Source organism: Oryzias latipes, chromosome 22, assembly GCF_002234675.1.
Source record: "Oryzias latipes chromosome 22, ASM223467v1".
NCBI lineage: Eukaryota > Metazoa > Chordata > Actinopteri > Beloniformes > Adrianichthyidae > Oryzias > Oryzias latipes.
In genome coordinates this window covers 1,143,925-1,163,324 of record NC_019880.2, presented here as the reverse complement: position 1 = coordinate 1,163,324, position 19,400 = coordinate 1,143,925, and the positions used below count along the sequence as shown (strand labels likewise).

The following is a 19,400-nucleotide window of genomic DNA, read 5'->3' as shown; positions in this document are numbered from 1 at the left end:
TTTCTGCGTATTGAACTTTTGTTATATTTCTATAGTTTGTGGTGATGATGATCCGTCAGGTACTCAGTCAGTCCCCAAAGAGTTCACTTCATCTCTATGGGCTTTGTCATGCTTACACTTTGTGGGGGTCTGTGTGTGTTTTTACCCATAATCCTTTCTGTGAAAGGACCCCCCCCCCTTCTCCACAAAAAAAGGTATTTTTGTTGTTTTTTTAAAAAGATTTCTAATGATGATCTAATTTGTGCCTTTTGGGTACTAATGTTATCAATATCCAATAAAGAAAAAGGTACAAATATGAACAAACTCATTTTATTCAATAAATAACCGAACTATGAAAGAAAACCTGTGTTTTTGGTTTCTGTCGCCCCCTGCTGGACGTATGGGAGCACGAATCACTGTGACCAGCAGGGGGCAGTGTTATCTCAGCTCCTAAGACAAACTGAACATCAGATTTAAGCCTCAATTTTTGGATTTAAAATCTTTGACTTCATTTACTTTTTTAATTGGGTAACTAACAATTATATTAGTTTTTGTTTGGTGTTTAAATGAACTTTTAGAAAAAGCTGATATTTTAATCAAATTTATTTATAGAATTAGCCAAAAAAATATAAATAAAATCCAATCTAATAGAAAATGATTAACCTGCAGATGTTATAGATCTGACTGGACCGTTGAAATCACTTGAGATTTGGTTAAACTGTAGTTTTTTATGGATTTCTCAGTGCTGTCATCTGCAGTTTTTAGGTTTCTGTCCACAGATGTTTGCTGCTAATTTCATGTTCTGTTGCATCAAATGTTGGTGCTTCACCTGCTTCACCGTATCTGGGTTGTTTCTGCCTGAGACGCCGTTACAACAAACAGTAGGGCACGAGTTAGAAACAACCAGGAAGTCTGTTTGGTTTGGAGACAGTTAAATTCCAATTAGACGGACCCGGCGCTGCGGCACCTTACATCCCGGACCCTCAGATACAAATTTACCTGCAAACTAAAGTTTAAGCTCTAAGAACCTCCTCTAGACCTCAGCGTCCTTTTCCCAGCATCCTCTCTGCTGCCTCCAGCCAACATCGTCACCACACTCTGCTACACCTTTGCTTTGGTCACACCTGAAACCTTCCTCCAACCGTCCAAACCTGCTTGAACTCACTTCTGGACCGTTGACCTGAAAGTCCTTCAGCTCTCTACCCCTCATGACGCTCCTCCACCTCTCTAGATGTTACTTCACCTCAGGACGCTCCTCCACCTGCTCCCTGCTCTCTCCTCAGATCACAGTGTCATCTGCAAACATGATGGTCCACAGAGATTCCTGTTTAACCTCATCCGTCAGTCTGTCCATCACCATGGAAACAAGAAGGAGCTCCAAGCTGAGCTTTGGTGCCGCCCCTCCTCTGCCACCCCTACAGAACATCTCACCACTGTCTTCCAGCCCTCATCCATCGTTCTTCTGCACATGGAGGTTTATTGTTAATCCTGCAGACTGACTGCAGAGACTGTCCTCCTCTTTGGATGATCTTTGGACCCAGATGATCAACAGCAATGTCAGAATGAGAGTCTTTGACCCCAACATTAATATTTGCCCTGAGAGCATTTACCATAATTTAATCACTGGATTTGTTTGTTGTGTGATAATCCAGATTAGGAGCCGGAAACCGGCTCAGATGTTTGATCTTCCATTAATCCAGAAAACCAAAACCTTCAAACCCTTTCAGATCTCCGTCTGCTCTTTGGTCTCCAGGATCAGATCTGGGTTTGTTTCCTCGCTGCGTTGTCTTTGTGTTCGCACAGCAGGCAGATGTTTGGACAGTCCTGGGGGGGGCTAGCATGCAGGCAGGGGAGGGGCCTGAATTCATCTCTGATTTGTGACCATCTGCCTCCCCCCAGCAGCTTCTGGCCTGCCCGCTCTGCCCCAGTGCCCCCTGGGATTTACAGGGAGGTCAGCGCCGCCGCCTGATACTCTGAAGCCCACCGACCATCACACCAGGCGGTCAGACGCTCCACCACGCGTGTGAGGAGAAATGTCCATCAGAGAAGAGGCTGAGCTGCAGCCAGAGACGATGGATTTCCCCTCCATGTTGCCATGGTGACAGCAGTGGATGGTGGTGATTTCCTGTGCATCCTGGGGGGGGGGGGGGGGGGGGGTAGGCGTCTTTGTGACAAATCTTTTCCTTCTGGGGGGGGGGGGGGGGGACCAAACGTCACCGACGTTTAGAGAATGAATCTGATTCAAATTTTAAGAAAAGGAGACGAGAATTAATATTTAGATTTTTAGGATTTAGAAAATATTGATTTATTTGTTCATCAGCAGAAAAAACGGATCATTTGGGTTCATTTCAGTGATTTCAAACCAATGAGTGAAAATATTTCATGTGTGTGAAGCTAAAGGCTGCAGAGTTCCTTGAATCAACCTGAATAATGTTCAAAACTACAAACAGACGCTCATCTGGAAATGCAGAACGAAGCGACTTCAAAGAAAAAATGAAAAAAGATTCTAAAATAAATAAAAAAAGCTGCAACAAAAACAACAATTAACATGCAGAACAAATGTTTAAAGTTCCAGACAAAATCAGTGAATATTTCCACATTTTCTTTGTACGTTTGATAAACAAACCAAAGATCTGAACTCGATTGGATCTGGAGATTTGATGGCAGTTTTCATTTCAGACGTCAGATTTTTCTCTGGAAAGTTGCAGACGATGACACTGAAAATGATAAAGTTCTGATTAAGTTTGCAGTGATGAGGAGGAGAAACGTGAGATGGTCACAAAAAGATGAAGCTGAGAACAGAATCAGACTGAAACCAACAGAAATGACATTAATGGAGGGAAAAAAGGAATCAAACTTCCCATCAGGGACATGAAATATGACAAACAGAAGTTGATTCCTGAAACGGACTGAGGAGAACCTGAACGGATGAAGAACCTCCACAGCAGGAGAGTTCTGGGTCCAACCAGAACCTGGAGGTCTGAGCTTCATGGATGCTCCAGAACCTTCTGACATCTTCCTCACCGAATGTGAGGAAGACTTCTCTGGATTCAGCTAAACAGGAAGCTTTTGGGGGGGGGTACAACAGCTGGCTGGGAGAGCGGGGATCAAACCACCAACCCTTCGGTTGTTGGACGACCGCTCTACCGCCTGAGCTAAACTCACATCTGCTGCTCTGACAGATTAACACCAAAAGCTTCTCAGATGATCCTCGGTAATAACCGCAGTAATCAGATTACAAGTAACCAAATCTCTGCATTGATGTGCTGGAGCCGCTAATTTACAGGAAGATCATCTGAAAACGCGGAGGACCAGGAAGCTTCTCCACGCGGCTCCTCCTCCTCCTGCTGGACGCCAAACGAGGAGGAGCTCTCCTGTGATCACGAAGGAGGGAAACAGGATCACAAAGGATTTCTCCTCCAAATCAAGTTCAGTAAAGTTAGAAAGATCTTCTCAGATTCAGACTTCCTGCTTCAGTAACAGAAAGTTTGGTGACTGCAGCTTCAGGATCTGCAGAGCTATTGATCACTTTAATTAGGATTCCTATCTGTATGCAATAAAACATAATAGATGGACTTTCTCATAAAATATTGATTGTAGCATGAATATGCTTCATTACCAGTTCATGTAAATGTAGACATTTATTCACCTTTTAAAAGATTATTGATTTTATACAGAGTTTGCACTTTGTTGACGGTCCCTTAGCTGCATTCACAGCTGGAAGAGAACAATTCTGATTAAAAGGCAAAAAAAGATCTTTTTCCTTTGAAATGCGTTTGTGGTTCACTCTCTGGGTTAATACGAAAGGATTGAGATACTTTCTCACATTTGAACGTTTATCAGAAGTTCTTAAGGCCGGAAGTCTGATCTTTACTGAATTTCCAAATCAGAGATTTTCAGGGATTTCCAGAAAAGCGGCTCTTTTCATCTCTGAACCTCCTCCAGAAACCGGAAGTCTCATTTTTTCTGATTATTTTCCGCAGTTTCACATTTTAGACCTGAAACCATCGAACGTTTAGAAGACCCCCCCCCCCTCCCGTGCACGCGCACACACGCGCACATCTGCATGTTCCGCTGGATCTGGTCATGTTGGATCAGAGGAGCCTGACGCACAGCCGCGCGCCGGTTACGCAGATGGTGTGAAGATGCAGGTGAGAGATCAGAGCTTCCGCCCCCACGGGGGGGGGGGGGTCAGGCAGGATGTTGTTGAGGTTCGACCGGGAGGTCTAGCAGCTGAGGCGCTGCTGAGAGTCTGTTTACCGTTTCTGCAGCTGAAGCGTTTCCGGTGGACCAATGGCAGACGAGCAGAGAGGGGGAGGGAGGGAGAGGAGGGAGGCTTCTTGTAGTTTGAAGGGTGGAGACTCCACAGCAGTGAGGGGGAGGCGGGGAGGGTCTCGGACGGAGCGCAGCCTCCCTCACAGGCGGACAGGAAGGTGGATGCGTCGGCTGCCTTTCTGCCTGGCGGAGATCGGGGGCGCGCGGACCGTGTGGAAACCCCCCCTCAGCCCCCCCGGGCCTCCATGTGAGAAGGTAGGAGCCCGTTCGGTTTGACGTTCGGCTGCGTCGGGATCTGGGTGTGTTCGGTTCTGATGCTGCTGGCTGTTTGACATCAGCCCCCCCCCCTACTATCACTAAGATGTTCTGCAGCCTATTACCCCCCCCCCCCCATCCTGTCCATTACCTCCTTTCATCTACAGACAAAAAGAGTGGAGCCTCTTCCTCCTCCTCTTCCTCCTCCTTTTCTTCTCTTTCACTCCCATCTGACAATGTGAAGCCAGAAGGAGGGGCACGGGAGGGGGGGGGGGGTGCTTATTCTTAAGAAAGCATGGAGGGGGGCGTCATGACAGATGATGCGGGACAACAACCAGGGATCATAAACAGACGCGCGCGCGCGCGCGCTGCTCCGCCACGTTCCACGGGCGGAATTACGCAACCGAGGCCGCGAGGCTTCAGAACCGCGATGGGACCAGAGAGCAGCTCCGGGGGTGGGGGTCAGGAACCCGAACGGAGGAAGAGTCTGAACAGAACACAGAGGAGGAGGAGGAGCATGATGAAGATGAGATGAGGGAAGAAAAACATGTTTCTGACATTTACACGGAAAGGGGGGGGGGGGGGGGGCTGTTCTCACAGCTGACGTCAGCAGTGAATCAGTTAAGATCCTCTCAGAACCAGAACCTGCAGAACTGGACTCTGCTCTGTCTCCATTTGCCGTAAAGTTCAGAGCAGCTTTAAAGGTTTTCATCTGGATTCAGTTTTTCAAATGTTTGACCTTTAATCCCGTTTGTCAATTCGGAATTAACTGCTAAAAGAGCTGCTAACCTATGACCCCCCCCCCTTCCATTGAGGTGTTCTCCTACCATGACAAAGGTGGATAAAGGTGGAAAGATTTCATGTAATCCATGGACACCAGTGAAGATCACAAACCATTGAAGAAAAAAGGTTCAGAGCACTGTCTAGTGGGTCTAGATGACCCAACTCCAAACGGTAAAGTGCCTCGGACAGCACAAGGGTTATCTGCGCTCATGGGGGAGGAGTCAGACCTGACACTGGAGGGTGCTGTTAACTTAGCCTACCCCAGTTGTCCCAGCAGACCTTTCTCCGGTTAATCAGCGGTTCTGGCGCTCAGGCGGTTCCGTCCCACCTTTTTAATCGCCGTCCTCTCATTTCACATCCTGAACGGCAAACGGCGAGGAAACAGAAACGTGGAAAAGCCGAGCCTGAAGATCAGGAGAGTCCTCCATCCTGGAAGGACTGGAGTTTTCTTTTCCCAGCAGGACGTTTCCGGCTGCTTCATCAACCGGATTCCATCCGCAAGATGAACAAGCCCCCCCTGGAAGGAGGAGGAAGGGGCTTCAAAACAGCTCCAAAGGGCAGGGGGGGGGGTTCAGGTGGAGCAGCAGGACGGAGCACGCTGGGGGGGCGTTTAATCCCATCGCTGAACACCTGTTGGCCACAGAGGGAGGCGGGCAGCAGCGGTGAGAGCTGCAGGTTTCCATCCTCGCCACGGCGGGAAAACGGCTTTGAGGAAATCTGTTCCCACGTTTCTCCACCTCTGGATCTTTTCAGGCCTTTTTCCCCTTCAGTGAGACTTGACCTCATGGATCCTTAGGGCTGATCGATTCCCAAAAACCTTCTGGACGGAACGTCGTCACGAGTGCGTCTGTGTGTGGGGACAGAAAGACGGCGTTCCCGCCAATGACCGTCACAGTGTCGCATCCTTAAGTCAGGTCTTCTGTTAACAGAAGAAGCAAGTGGTTTGGGTTCTCATGTTCTGCCGGTTCTGTGTGGTTTCAGAGGGCGTGGCGCCGCGGACTCAGAGCGCTGACTGACTGAGAAGGTGAACCGGCCGGAAGAAGCAGAATTCAGGTGATTTCCGTTCAAATCCGCACGCCTCTCTGACCTGTCGGCACGCTGACGCACAGCCGCGCCCCGCGATAAAAGCGTGGAGTCAGATGCTCTACACGGCGCGGGTGGGTGGGACCTCAGAGTTTTCCGGTCCGCCCATCGCAGAACTTTGTGGTTCTGAACCATCAGTGACCTAAAACCCACAAATGTTTACAGTTTTTCTTCTTCTCCTGGCCTGACGACACCAACGGCCTTCAGTCATATTTACTCGCCAACCGTCTGAGCTGAAAGAGGCGTGACTTCAGCGTTGGCGACTGACGTCACGCCAGATCCTCTGGGGTGTCGTATAAAATCAATATGGCGATATATATCGCCAAATTTCATTAGACGATGGCGCCGTGGCGATGAGCGGTGAAATCCGTGTTTACGGAGCTGCAGCTGCAGAGCAGACAGTCGTGGAAATAAAGCATCTGAGCCTCATTAAAGCTCTTCATCCTGTCCTCCTCATCATCATCACTTTAAATGATGATGATGATTATTTTATATTTGGAGCTCCGTTCAGACTCCTGAACCGTTCAGAAGTTCTGGAGAATCTCCATGAATGTTGGAAACAAACAGAACATTATTTCCTCAGTCAGACTTTTGGAACATTAGTGGTTAAGAAACATTCATTCTGTTGATTCTCTTATTCTGAAAGCTAGACCATACTGGCTGGTCACTTACCAAAATAAAAGCAGCTTCTATAAAAACACAGCTGCTGTGCTAAACATTGTTATCATCAATTAAACTGAATTTTACATTTTTATTCCAAAGAAAGACGTTTTGACTTTCAGGTGGAGTTTTTTCTAAGTCATACTTAGAAAAATCAGGATACGTGTCGTATCTTCAGACTCTTATGAATACCCCCCCCCCCCCCCCCCCCTGGTAAAAGTGACCTTTTCCTCCTTGAGGATCTTGGTTACAACAGGAACCTCATGGTGAACCTGGCGCTCCGTCGCCTCCTGAACCTCCGGTCACTTCCTGCCCCGTTTTTCTGGAGGTGGTTCTTCACGAACGCCTGTGACCCTATAAGGAGACCTTCTCCTCTGAGATCCACCAGGATCCTTCCAATGTTTACGCTGCTGCTCCACCTGCAGCCCATAAATCCCCCCCCCTCTGTCACTTGGTCTGGCCCGACCTCCTCCAGAGCTCCGGTCACGCGGCGTTCCTGTCCTCCTCTGGAGAGTTCTCAGCCTTTTGAAGGAGAAAACCGTCACAGACGTTTCATTTCATCCGTGGTTCTAAACAGAACCTGTCGGGTTCTTTAAATCGACTGTCAGTCTGGTTTTTCAGATTTTGTCCGTCATCCAAACGCTGTTTCAGATTTTTCCTCCAAGTCTGAAGCAGATTCACCAACAAACCTTGGATCTGGATCATAATCCAGATTAACACACTGAAGGTTTCCATCCCAACGTGTCTGTCTGAGCTGGAGATGCTCCTCTGACCGAGGAACGCCCTGCTCTCGGCCCGGTTCTGCCCTCGGCCCGGTTCTGCTCTCAGAGGGAACCGGGTTCCTCCGGCGCCCTGCTGTTCCGCCTTTCGTCGCCACAATAACTCTCTGGTCCGACCAGCAGATGTGCCCCCCTCCCCCGCCGGGCATCAATATTCAGGCCCGCTCCCCACAGAGATCAGCGCCGACCCCCCCCTGAGCGACACGGCAGCATTCACACACGGATCAGGAGGGGGGCGGAAGGAACCATGGATGGAGGACGCCGTTTTCAGCATCTCTGACATCAGCAGCTATTCAGGACGGAGGCCACGCCCACATTTATGGAAACTCCAACTTCAAAATACGCAGCATTTTTTCCATTTGGAACCTTTAAGGACGTTAAGATTTTACAGATGGAAAACTAGAACAAAGTCTAAGCAGCAGAAAAGAAAAGAAAGAATAAAACAAAATAGAGTAAAAAGTAAATAAATGAAATAGAAAAACCAAAACTATTTAAGTAGAATAAAAACAAAGGCTTTAATCCTGATAAACAGTTCAAGAGTTTTATAGTTTTCTTATTTTTAAAGGGATTTATGAAAAAGCAAATCGTTTTTAAAATACCAAAAATGTGGCTTTTCTTTCATAGAATTTATGAATAATAAATATACGTAAAATAACAAAAGTATTAAGAATAAACGGAATCTTTTGTCTGTGTTGATAAACCCAAATTAAATGTTAAAGTGTGAAAATGTAGAGATTGAGACACATTTATGAATCGTTCCAGCTGCTCTTCAGTTTCTCTATCTTTGTTCATATGGGGCATCGTTTCTCTGGTATATTAAATCTGATATGTAAACATTCCTGACGTGGATCGATGGCGATCCTCTGTCATTTTTGGAGGGAAAATAAAGAAAACATTTCTGGAAATTCGCCCGAACGTTTGTCACGACGGAGAAAAATCAACCAGCAGCCTTAAATCCATCGTTTCCTTTTCCACTTTTTTTTGGGGAATAAAAATCCAAATAATTTGTTTTATTGTGTTATATTTCTCAAAAAAAGACTTTTGTCACCAAAAAGCCTGAATCTGATTTCAATGGAGAGCTGGACCAAAGCGTCCTCCTCCTCCCACCACTTCCTCCTCGCCGGCAGCGGTTGCCTAGCAACAGACGCCATCAATAAAGTCCCAGTGTGTGTGAGGTTAAACACACACAGTCGCTCGTCCTGGACTGACGTCGTTCTGGTCTGAACCTCCTTCCTGCAGGCGGAGCAGACGAGGCCTGGGTCAGAGCCGCCATGGCGAGCAACAACACGGCGAGCATCGCGCAGGCCAGGAAGCTGGTGGAGCAGCTGAAGATGGAGGCCAACATCGACCGGATAAAGGTGCGCTCTGACATCACGCCGCCGAACCGCAACTTTTTCTCCAAACGCGTTAAAGTCCATGAAGGATTCGTGTCATCAATGCAAATGTATGAAATAAAAGTCAAAGGTCGTGTCTGAATCCCTTCACTCTTTAGCGCCGTCATGACGTTCTAGTGTGTCTGAATCTACAATTCCACAATCCAGAGCCCTAGAAATTTCCCAGAAGTCTCTGCGAAAAACCAGGGAGCATCGATGCTCACTAGATCGGAGAATATAGACCACAATGCATTGCGTCCGAGCAATTTTTACCAAAAAAAGGTTCTCTTTTAATAAACCATCAACGTTTTTATCTTCAAAAGACAGTGGACTCATAAATAATCGTCAAGAAACGCTGATATTATTAGATTTTAACTTTATTTAAATCGATGAGGTCTATAGGGAGCATGGTGTGTGAACTGATTTTAAATTCAGGGCACTATGTCATTTTTTAGAAGTTAGCGGTTACGGCGGGAATTCGGACACAACCAGAGTCTGACTTTTCACTGAGACGGAACAACATGGAGTCATGAGAAAAGGAGTGCAGAATGACCTTTGAACTTTGAACAGACTGATTGGCATCTTTGAAGAGCATCAAACCTCCTGTCCGTTCAATAAAGGTCCCATATGTGGACACTGACTGTAAAAGGGACCTGGACTGAGTAGCTCCGCCCCCTGGCGTTCCAAACAGGAAGTGGATAAACAGATGACTTTAGAGAAACAAACAGCTGTTACTCTGTTATTCTATTGGTCAGAAGAACCGTTCTGGATCTGACGCCTTTTTTAACATCTTAATTCTTCTTCCACTTTCGGCTTCTCCCATCAGGGGTCGCCACAGCGAACTAGTCGCATGGTAGATTTGGCAATGTTTTACGCCGGATGCCCTTCCTGACGCAACCTTCTCAAACCGGGCTTGGAACCGGCAGAGGTAGAGAAGGGAACAGGGAGTAGCCTGGAGTCTATGGAGTTATTTCAGTCTCAATAATCAGAAATGCACACAACCGGTTTTACAAATACACACGCTCCGATTCACAAATGTCATTTTATGCAAACGTGAAAAATAAATTCGGAAATACACACCCTGTGTTTCACAAACACACAGATTGTGTTTCACAAATGCACACTAAATGTTTTACAAATGCACAATAAGTGTTTCTCACAAATGTGCACACTGTTTTTCACAAAAAACATTTTAGAAATTCACAATAAATGTATCAGAAATACACAGTAAGTGCTTCACAAACGTGATTTTTAGTTACACATGTGATGTGAACTCACAGATCATTCGAATTGCAGACTGTGCATTCAAAATCCCGTTCTCGTTTGTGAATCTCCCCGTGTGTGTGAGAGATTTTTCTACGGTGAATATTGAGACTCATCTGACGGAGCGGGTCGACTAATCTCACCATTGGCTAGTGAATCTGTCAATCAAACTCATCGGGAAAGCAGGCGGGTTCGCTTTTAGCCAATCGTATGGCCCCTTACACTTTCTCTACGCTTTCTGCGGGTGGCAAAAGCCCCGCCCATATTTGATTCTGTACCAGTCGGTCGTTAGCGTGTTAGCCTTAGCATGGCTTGTCGGTTTATTTGCCTTGGGTTGTCAAAAATTACTGGCTTGTGCAACTTTTCAGTGGACCTGGGAACAAGGCAACAGTGGTTGAATGCAGTTGACATAGAATCCATCGAACTCTGTACTGGTCATGAGATTTAAAATGAATGTTTCACTCGGGATTGTTTGTACGTTATTCTCTTAGCTTTCATGCTAGCGTCATTTCAACACTCAGACACGGTTTTGATCATATGAAGGTGGAGGAGAAAAACCTGCAACTTCCACAGTAGGTTCTGTGGAGAAACTGGCATCACTTTGCTCCGTACCACGCAGTGGGACTACATTACCTCAAGTTCATCTCACTTGTCAATCACAGACGCCCAATATACACCTCCCCTGCTCAGCCCAAAGTCACTTTGATGGACCTTAATTTTATTTTTTTAATAACTCAAATGTCATTGATTTTATATTGTAACCATATACATATACACCTCTTGGCCAGGTCACCCTTGCAAAAAAGATCCTCATCTCTCTGGGTTTTATAACTGGTTAAATACTAAACAACAAAAGATGGTCATAGAACAACAAAGTGCAAACATTCACCCTTTATTGCAGAGTAAAATTCAGTGAAAACATGGACAGATTAAAACATCAAAATTTAAGCAAATGTGGGATCTCTACTGATTTGAATTTTATTTAAAGTGGAACTAATTTTCATAACTTCCTTACATACAATGAAGTCCCTTGAACAATACAGCAGTATTGATTTGAACTCTGTCTTGCTCCCCTCAGTCTCTCTTCTTCTGTATGTAATTATGTCGCCTAAATTAAGTTCTAAACACACTGGACAGTAAAGATGTAGGTCCACTCCCACACGGTCTGAATTAAACAATGGATTGATGTCGTCTTGCAGTTCCAACATTTGTGGACCCAAAAGGGGACTGTCCCATACCGGGACATTGATCCCAAGATGAGGTTCAGCCATGGATCCACTCTCCTCCCATTCAATCTCTGGAACCAGCATACCCTGACAAAAAAAAAAAAAAAAAAGATACTGTTTATGAACAGCACTGTTTTTTTTAATGTTTTAGATTATGTAGGAACAGAGACCCACTAATAATGACTTATATTGTTTCTAGCAGGCAGACCTCATATCTCCATAACTGTTTATAATTTGCAAATAAGTGACTCTTAACAAAGTAGTGAGATTAGTACAGCTGATGGCTCATAATGCCATGCATTGTGATGCATTTTGAACTTGCAGATGTGCTATTCTTCCTACTTGATTTAAAAAACCAAACAATTTAGGGAAATAGTTTGCACCACACAACAATAATACTTTTCATTCATTTTTGATGAAAATTCCTTGAAGTCATTGTGATTTCATTATACTGTTCTTGATACTTTCCACTTTAGTCGAACTGCACACAAATCAGTTGTCCAGTACAGTGAGATTAAATAAAGCAGGGTTTTTCAACCAGTGTGTGTGCCGCGGGAGATGGTCAAGTGTGCCGTGGGGAATTGCCCTACTTCACTGATCTGAAATCATTTTCCATCTCCAGGAAATCAGCTCTTTGTTAATCCAAACAGGCACTGATAAAACACTGAGTAGTTAGGAATATAAAAGATCTTAAAATGACTTTTTCTTTGTGTTTATTTAATTCTATAAAATACATTTTGATAAGGTTGACAGTACCGTGATTTAGCTGCAGCTATAACCTTGTAAGGAAAAGTCGCGCCCCTTTAACTGTCTCCACCAATCATTCTTGAAGGCTTAATCACATGTCATCAGTCTGACCAATGAGAAGTGGTTAAAGTTTTCACTTCCTTGTTTTTAATTCTGCTGATAAAGTCGCTCAGTTATAACAAAAATACCAGCTAAAGCTCGTCTTTAGCGGTGTAACTTTCCACAGAGTCCGGTGTCAGACCGTGGAACAAGAGAACAAAGGTTGAAAAACACTGAAATAAAGCACTTACCCGGGGATCAGAAACAGGGTTCTGGGTCAAGCCCAAATGCCACAGCTGATTTGGTGTCATGCTTTGCTCCGTCCTGATTGGCTGTCCCACGCGTCACTAAAGACATCCAAACTGGCCTGAATGCGTGGTAGTAAGATGTAATGGCAGCAGAATACGTGATGTTACTGATATTGAGCAAGTCTTGGTCCTCAGGAGAGTGCAGGATGTTGTAATATAAACCAGTAACAGTCATGAAGACATCACACCAGAGGAGCTCAATCCTGTATTTGGAAAAAAGCAAAAAGAAATATTATATTGTCAGATTTATTTTTAATACATCATTCACTTTTATGTATATATTAAAGCATCTAAAACTAGGTTCAACTCACCGTTGATTGTGTGTACACTTTTCCCACAATGAAGCCGTTTGTGTCAGTTGTACGTACTGTGAGCATTAACTCGGCTGTGCCCACGTTTTCTCCTCCGTGATCTCCTCTCACCCTGACAATAACATGAAAATCAAGTCTCAAACACATAATTACAAATGCATCGCCAATACGGTACACATCAACTTAAAATGTAATGTTCTTATGTATGATGCCAATAAGTAGAATTTCTAGGTTAGATAAATTGCAGGAGTGGGTTACATGTATCACTGGGGAAAAAAATGAGGTGAGAGAGACTGTTAAGGGGGGGTAAAATGTTATTCATGAGGGGAAAGTTTTAGAGTTGGCTTTGTTTTCAGAGGAGTCTAAAAAAAGTTATTTTATTTTTGTACAAAAAACCAAGTACTTATACTGCCTGATATGTGAATAAAAGATTTCTTTATGAAAAACATGAATACCTCAGAGGTAAGCCATAAACGTTCACAGCGTCACTGAAGAAGGCCAAGTGGGTGTCTGCACAGTTGTTCTCTGCTATCTTCAGGTACAAGATCTATGGAATACAAGTACAAATACTTTCAACTGACAGATATTTACAGGGGCAAAAATGCTAAATTCCCAATTGACAGGTAAAACAGTAATACAATAGGATGATAAAATATGAAATAGAATAGAATAGAAAGGTATTTAGGATGTCACGCTTCAGCAATTCCTAGAGAATAAATAAAAACACAACAAACATGGATGGATCATTTAGCTGTCTGAGATTAAATTACATAATTTTCAAATATTAGAAAGGGGAATTTTTTAAAACACTCTTGCTATGATAACTTGAGCTTGTAGTAAAGAACAGCTTTAAAAAAATATCAGAGACAAGACACTGATCACAGGAAGCCTGTGTGTAATACTTACAGTAACTTCTACTCAAATCACTGTTGACAGCAGATTTCTCCCATCCGCCCTTTCTGTGACTACTTATCGACTACAAAACAGCCTAAAAACATAATGTTTGGGATTCTTGTCATTTTGTCATTGGAAGTAAAGATACGGGGAATTTAGTGGCTGTCACTCTGACACAATCTCACAGGGCTGGTCATCACAATGAATACGGGTTCTAACGTTAGAAACGTTAATGAGGCTTCTTTCATTCTCAGTGGATTCATGTATGTTATGTTTAAAAAATGCCGTTTTCATGAATGTCATATGAATTAACTTTGTTGCACATATCCACCCCGTCTTAAAGTCTGGGTTGTGAAAAGACTGTCTAACTTTAACCCGGATCGCGTTTACATAAAGGCAGCACACGGGACAGCTAACTTACTAGCTAGTTAGCATAGCATCAGTGTTTAAACAAATCCCCGTCTCTAAATCAATACTTTTTATTAAACTTTCTGTGCTGCTGTAAATCCGGCATGTTTTCCCCTTGGCTCCTTATGAATCATGTTAAGAACCTACATTGGCTGTATATCTAGCTTGAACCGACGCGCTAGCTTAAACTTCCCTCACACTCACACAGGGCAGGCAGACACAATTTGAGTCGAAAGCCGGCTAGTTTCGAGGCCCCTGGTTGGTTGTAGTTACTCGTGTTGTGTGAAGAGCTGGTATGCCAAGTATAAAACTTGACAAAACCATCATAAGTCCTCCCCCGCTTTCATAAAAAATATGACCGCACAGGCTAAGCTAAGCTAATTTGCGGTGGGGGTACTCTGCAAACGACTCGGCTGCAGTGTTCATAAAGCATTCACACATGTCACTTGGCTAAGGAGAACGCTTCAACTTAGTATTCAATAACATTACAAGATGTACAACGAGGGAATGATAAAATAAGTGCATTACTTACGGGCTGAGACTGTTCCCGTTCTGAAGACCTCTCCGCCATGTTTGCCGCCCGCGTCCTCCCAACTGCTGTGCTGAACAGCTCCCTCCCTCGTCAGTTGAGAGTGAAGAGTGTAAGGGGCCATTCGATTGGCTAAAAGCGAACCCGCCTGCTTTGCCGATGAGTTTGATTGACAGATTCACTAGCCAATGGTGACATTAGTTGACCCGCTCCGTCAGATGAGTCTCAATATTCACCGTAGAAAAATCTCTCACACACACGGGGAGATTCACAAACGAGAACGGGATTTTGAATGCACAGTCTGCAGTTCGAATGATCTGTGAGTTCACATCACATGTGTACCTAAAAGTCACGTTTGTGAAGCACTTACTGTGTATTTCTGATACATTTATTGTGAATTCCTAAAATGTTTATGTGAAAAACAGTGTGCACATTTGTGAGAAACACTTATTGTGCATTTGTAAAACATTTAGTGTGCATTTGTGAAACATAATCTGTGCGTTTGTGAAACACAGGGTGTGTATTTCCGAATTTATTTTTCACGTTTGCATAAAATGACATTTGTGAATCGGAGCGTGTGTATTTGTAAAACCGGTTGTGTGCATTTCTGATTATTGAGACTGAAATAACTCCATAGGAGTCGAACCCTGGTTTCACGGACGGAAGGCGCCGCAAACCAGCACGAGCTAAACGTCTGTTTTTTTTTCAACATCTTAATAATCCTCATATTTCTCAGGATGTTTTTCCTGTAGTTCAAGTTATTGAAGGAATAAACTGACCAATCAGACGGCTCAGTGAAAGTAGGTGGAACCTGCAGCCCCCCCCCCCCCCCCCCCACGACCAACATTCAAAACATTCAAGAAGTACGAACAAACCACGCAAAGAACACGTGTGTAGAACATGAACCGTGTGTGATTGTGCTGTTTATCTCCAACTCAGCAGAGATTCCTGCGTCATTTACATCATTTTAACGTGACATGTAAACGCAAAATAACACATCGCTGCTTCATGCATGAAAGGTCTGTTACGTATGGAGTGATATCGCACACAAACCCTTCTAAGTTCCAAATGAAAATATTACATATTTGCTTTAAAAAAATGTTTTCTTTCAAAAATGTTTGCGTTTTGCGTTTGCATAACGTGCGTCGTGCGTCATCTCTCTTTTTTCCTATCTTTGATTTTGCTGAGTTAAGTTTCAGTTTGACGTGACAAAGCTGCTAACAAACAGCTGCTGATTGGTCCAGATTCCAACCAATCAGGTGTCTTTGTCTGAAAATGACGGTTCTCTGTGGCAGACATGGACTTTGGGTCGGTTCTGTTCTAACAGGATTCTGCCGTCTTCAGCCATTCTGACCCGTTTCTCTCAGAGTAAAACCCACAAGGAGCAGCAAAGCAGCTTAAATAAAACTAAGTTTAGTATTTATTTATGTCAGTTTAGTGACCAGCGTGTTTAAAATGTCCCAGCAGAAAAAAAACATCCGAGCTCCGACTCTGTCCAGCAGGAAGGAACACTGAACTATTGTTTTATTTTAATCAATAAATGTTGAAATATTCAGAGAAAATAGCATTTTTTCATGAGTAAATTTCTTTTAATTTGGACAAACGTTCAGGTGTTCTGAAACACAAGACACTGTGAAATGAAGATACATTTAAAAATGCTTCTTCTGTTAAATACATTGAGGATCCTGTGGTGAACCATCAGTATTTAGCTTATTATTGCTGTTCATCTGATCCCAAACACGTATGCAGCATAATATAATAAATGCTTTAAATCTTTTATTGTTTTGTTTTAACAAACAGATCTCAAAGAAAATCAAACTTTTTACTAATATTTTGCTCCAGAAGATTCAGATATCTCACACAGACCTGTTGATTTAATGTCAGCAGATAAACTTTACAGTTTCAGCAGATCCTCGGCCATAAATTCACTAATCTGACCAAATAAAAATTAATCAATGCTAAAAAAAAAGAAAGTATAAATTATTGTTAAAATGATAAAAAATGAAAACGTCTTCATCCAAAGAGACTAAATTGATGGTAAAAAGAGCTGGTTTGGTTTCTGAGCCTCACACACCATGTTAGATCAATACAGCGATTTGATTGGTTGGAATCTGGACCAATCAGCAGCTGTTTGATGGCAGCTTTGTCACGTCAAACGGAAACTGAGCTCAGCAAAAACAAAGATGAGAAGAAAAGATTTGACACAACGGACACGAAAACGTGTGTTCTGCAAATGCAAAACAAGTTTTTGAAAGAAAGAAAGCAAAATAATTAAAAAGCAAATATTTAATACTTTCATTTGCAACTTAGAAATTTTTGTGTGCAACGTGGCAGAAAAATATGACTCCACAGTTCGGTCGTGGAAAGACACTAATTTGTGTCTGCATCTCGCACTATTGCATAAGACTTAGGCAGTAATTGTGTACATAAAGGTAACATACGTGTAATCTGGACAATTCTCAACCCACCAAAGGTTCTGAACATCTCAAAACCAAATTCCCGTCAACGGACGTCAGTGCACATCGACGAACGCAGGAAACACGTATGACTTACGTTTATCACGCACGAATCAGGAAAGACCGACATTTCACACGTGGAAACTGGACGTAGTGGCCGTTTGACCTTAGAGAGAAGAGGATCCTCGGGTCGAACGGGTTCATCTCCCCTCTGTTTCCTCTAACCAGTCGAACCTGAAGGTCGTCTCACGGTTTAGTTACCTAACTAGTTAACTAACTGCAGCTAACGGGTTGTCCTTGGTCTCAGGTGTCCAAAGCAGCAGCGGAGCTGATGTCCTACTGCGAAGCCCACGCCAAAGAGGACCCGCTGCTGTCGCCGGTGCCGGCCTCGGAGAACCCGTTCAGGGAGAAGAAGTTCTTCTGCTCCATCCTGTGAAGCCGGCGCCGCCCGCCGTCCGTCTGGGACGAACGCCAAAGTCCAAACCTTCCGGTGGGGGGGGGTGAAATGAAGTTCCCCGCCCTCCACTTTCGGATCAGAACGTTCCGAGAAACAGAATTAACATGTATGTATTAATGGATGGAGGGCGTTTGTGGATGACATCATGAGGAGAAACGGCGGCAGATGGACATCCATCCCGCCGTCTTCAGATTGTAGAAACTTTAGTGGAAAGTTGAGAATTTCAAAAAGTGGTTCTGTTGGGACGTTCAGGTGTGATGTTTCATGGATGGACAACAGGTAGAACTCCGCCCACCTGGTTGTAGGAATGTGGCTTCGGGTCATTTTGTGTTGCTCCAAATATCTTGTGTAACTGTGCGTCGTGACGTCTTTCTTTCTTTTTTACACCAACAGTAGTGAAAGCTTTTTTAACGAGATGTTTGAACGTTTGGACTCTGTGCTTCTCCGTGTTTCGGCGTCTCTCTGGACCGCGTGACGCAGTCCGTCTCCTTCAGACACAAACCTTCTTTCTACTCTTTGTACTAAACTACTAGCCAGTAAAGTGTGCCGTGCTGTGAGTTCTGACCGTGTCCGTGTTCCTCATTACGCCGCCATGAAGACGTCTTCTCCTGCAGAGGAACTGTGGTTCTCCAGAAAACGGATCAGGACCAGAGCGGGCCGCCCGCCGGGCCCACCGAGGCCGAGAGGCAAAGCCATCAATCAAAATGTCATTAAAAGGAGGGTGGGAGCTGCTCCGCCCACAGAGAAAAGCTCGTTAACTGGGATGGGGCTTTATAGATGGGCTTCCCACCCCCTCTTAAATCAAACCCATCAATCAATTAATCAATCAACAAACCAGACAAACAGGAAATCGTTCTGTGTACTAAATGTAAAAAGGATGCATACGACTGAGAACATGAATCAATATGAAAATAGTTACAAATGCTGCAGAAAAATGCAAATCAAATCAAACGTTATTTATAAAAAGCACTCCTCGTGCTTTAAGCAGCTTAAAGTGGGCTAAAAACAAAACCAAAACGAGTTTCTTCTGTCTAAAAATATACGTCATCAAATGTTAACATTTTAGCTTGATGACCTGAGAAAAACTTAAGAAGTCTAACGATCAAAGAGATGGAAGAAAAGTCAAGAATCTTACATTTCATGTCAAACATGTGCAACAGGAAGTTAAAAGTGGAGAAGGTTGAAGGAGAAAAAGACCTTTTGATCGTCCTTCAGAGGAAAACGGCGTCGCTGCACAGCAGGAGAAAACTTTTCTGAGGAAGGAATGTCGCTACTTTACGTTGGTGATTCTTGCTTCAACAAGCAGACATTTCCTTCTATTTTAAACATGTACAGGTTTTTTTCTTCATGTTCTTCACAGGAATCCACAGACTTTGTGTTTTAACTTTTGTCATAGATGTTTCTACACATGTTCATGAAATCAGTCTGAATATTTGGTAAAAATGCGTTTGCTGCCATCTGCTGGTCATGTCTGTTATGTATGGAGCTCTAAATTGCTCATAATAAAAATAAAATAAATATGACCTTGTTAAAAATGAATGTTTTAAAATGCTGTTTTAAAATAAGGACAAGGTT

The 19,400-nt window shown here is 43.8% G+C and overlaps 1 protein-coding gene across 2 annotated transcripts; it reads left to right on the top strand.

Annotated features, from left to right (window-relative positions):
- Window positions 1–4,326: 4,326 nt before the first annotated feature.
- gng2 (G protein subunit gamma 2) lies at window positions 4,327–18,387 on the top strand. 2 transcript variants are annotated; one of them, XM_023951712.1, is made up of 4 exons: window positions 4,327–4,509; window positions 6,274–6,345; window positions 9,054–9,172; window positions 17,676–18,387. In XM_023951712.1, exons 3-4 carry the CDS (start codon window positions 9,086–9,088, stop codon window positions 17,802–17,804), a joined length of 216 nt encoding a protein of 71 aa, XP_023807480.1. In that variant the 5' UTR covers window positions 4,327–4,509; window positions 6,274–6,345; window positions 9,054–9,085; the 3' UTR covers window positions 17,805–18,387. The 2 variants fall into 2 exon arrangements, with proteins under 2 accessions (XP_023807480.1, XP_023807481.1); XM_023951713.1 differs by lacking the exon at window positions 6,274–6,345.
- Window positions 18,388–19,400: the final 1,013 nt, after the last annotated feature.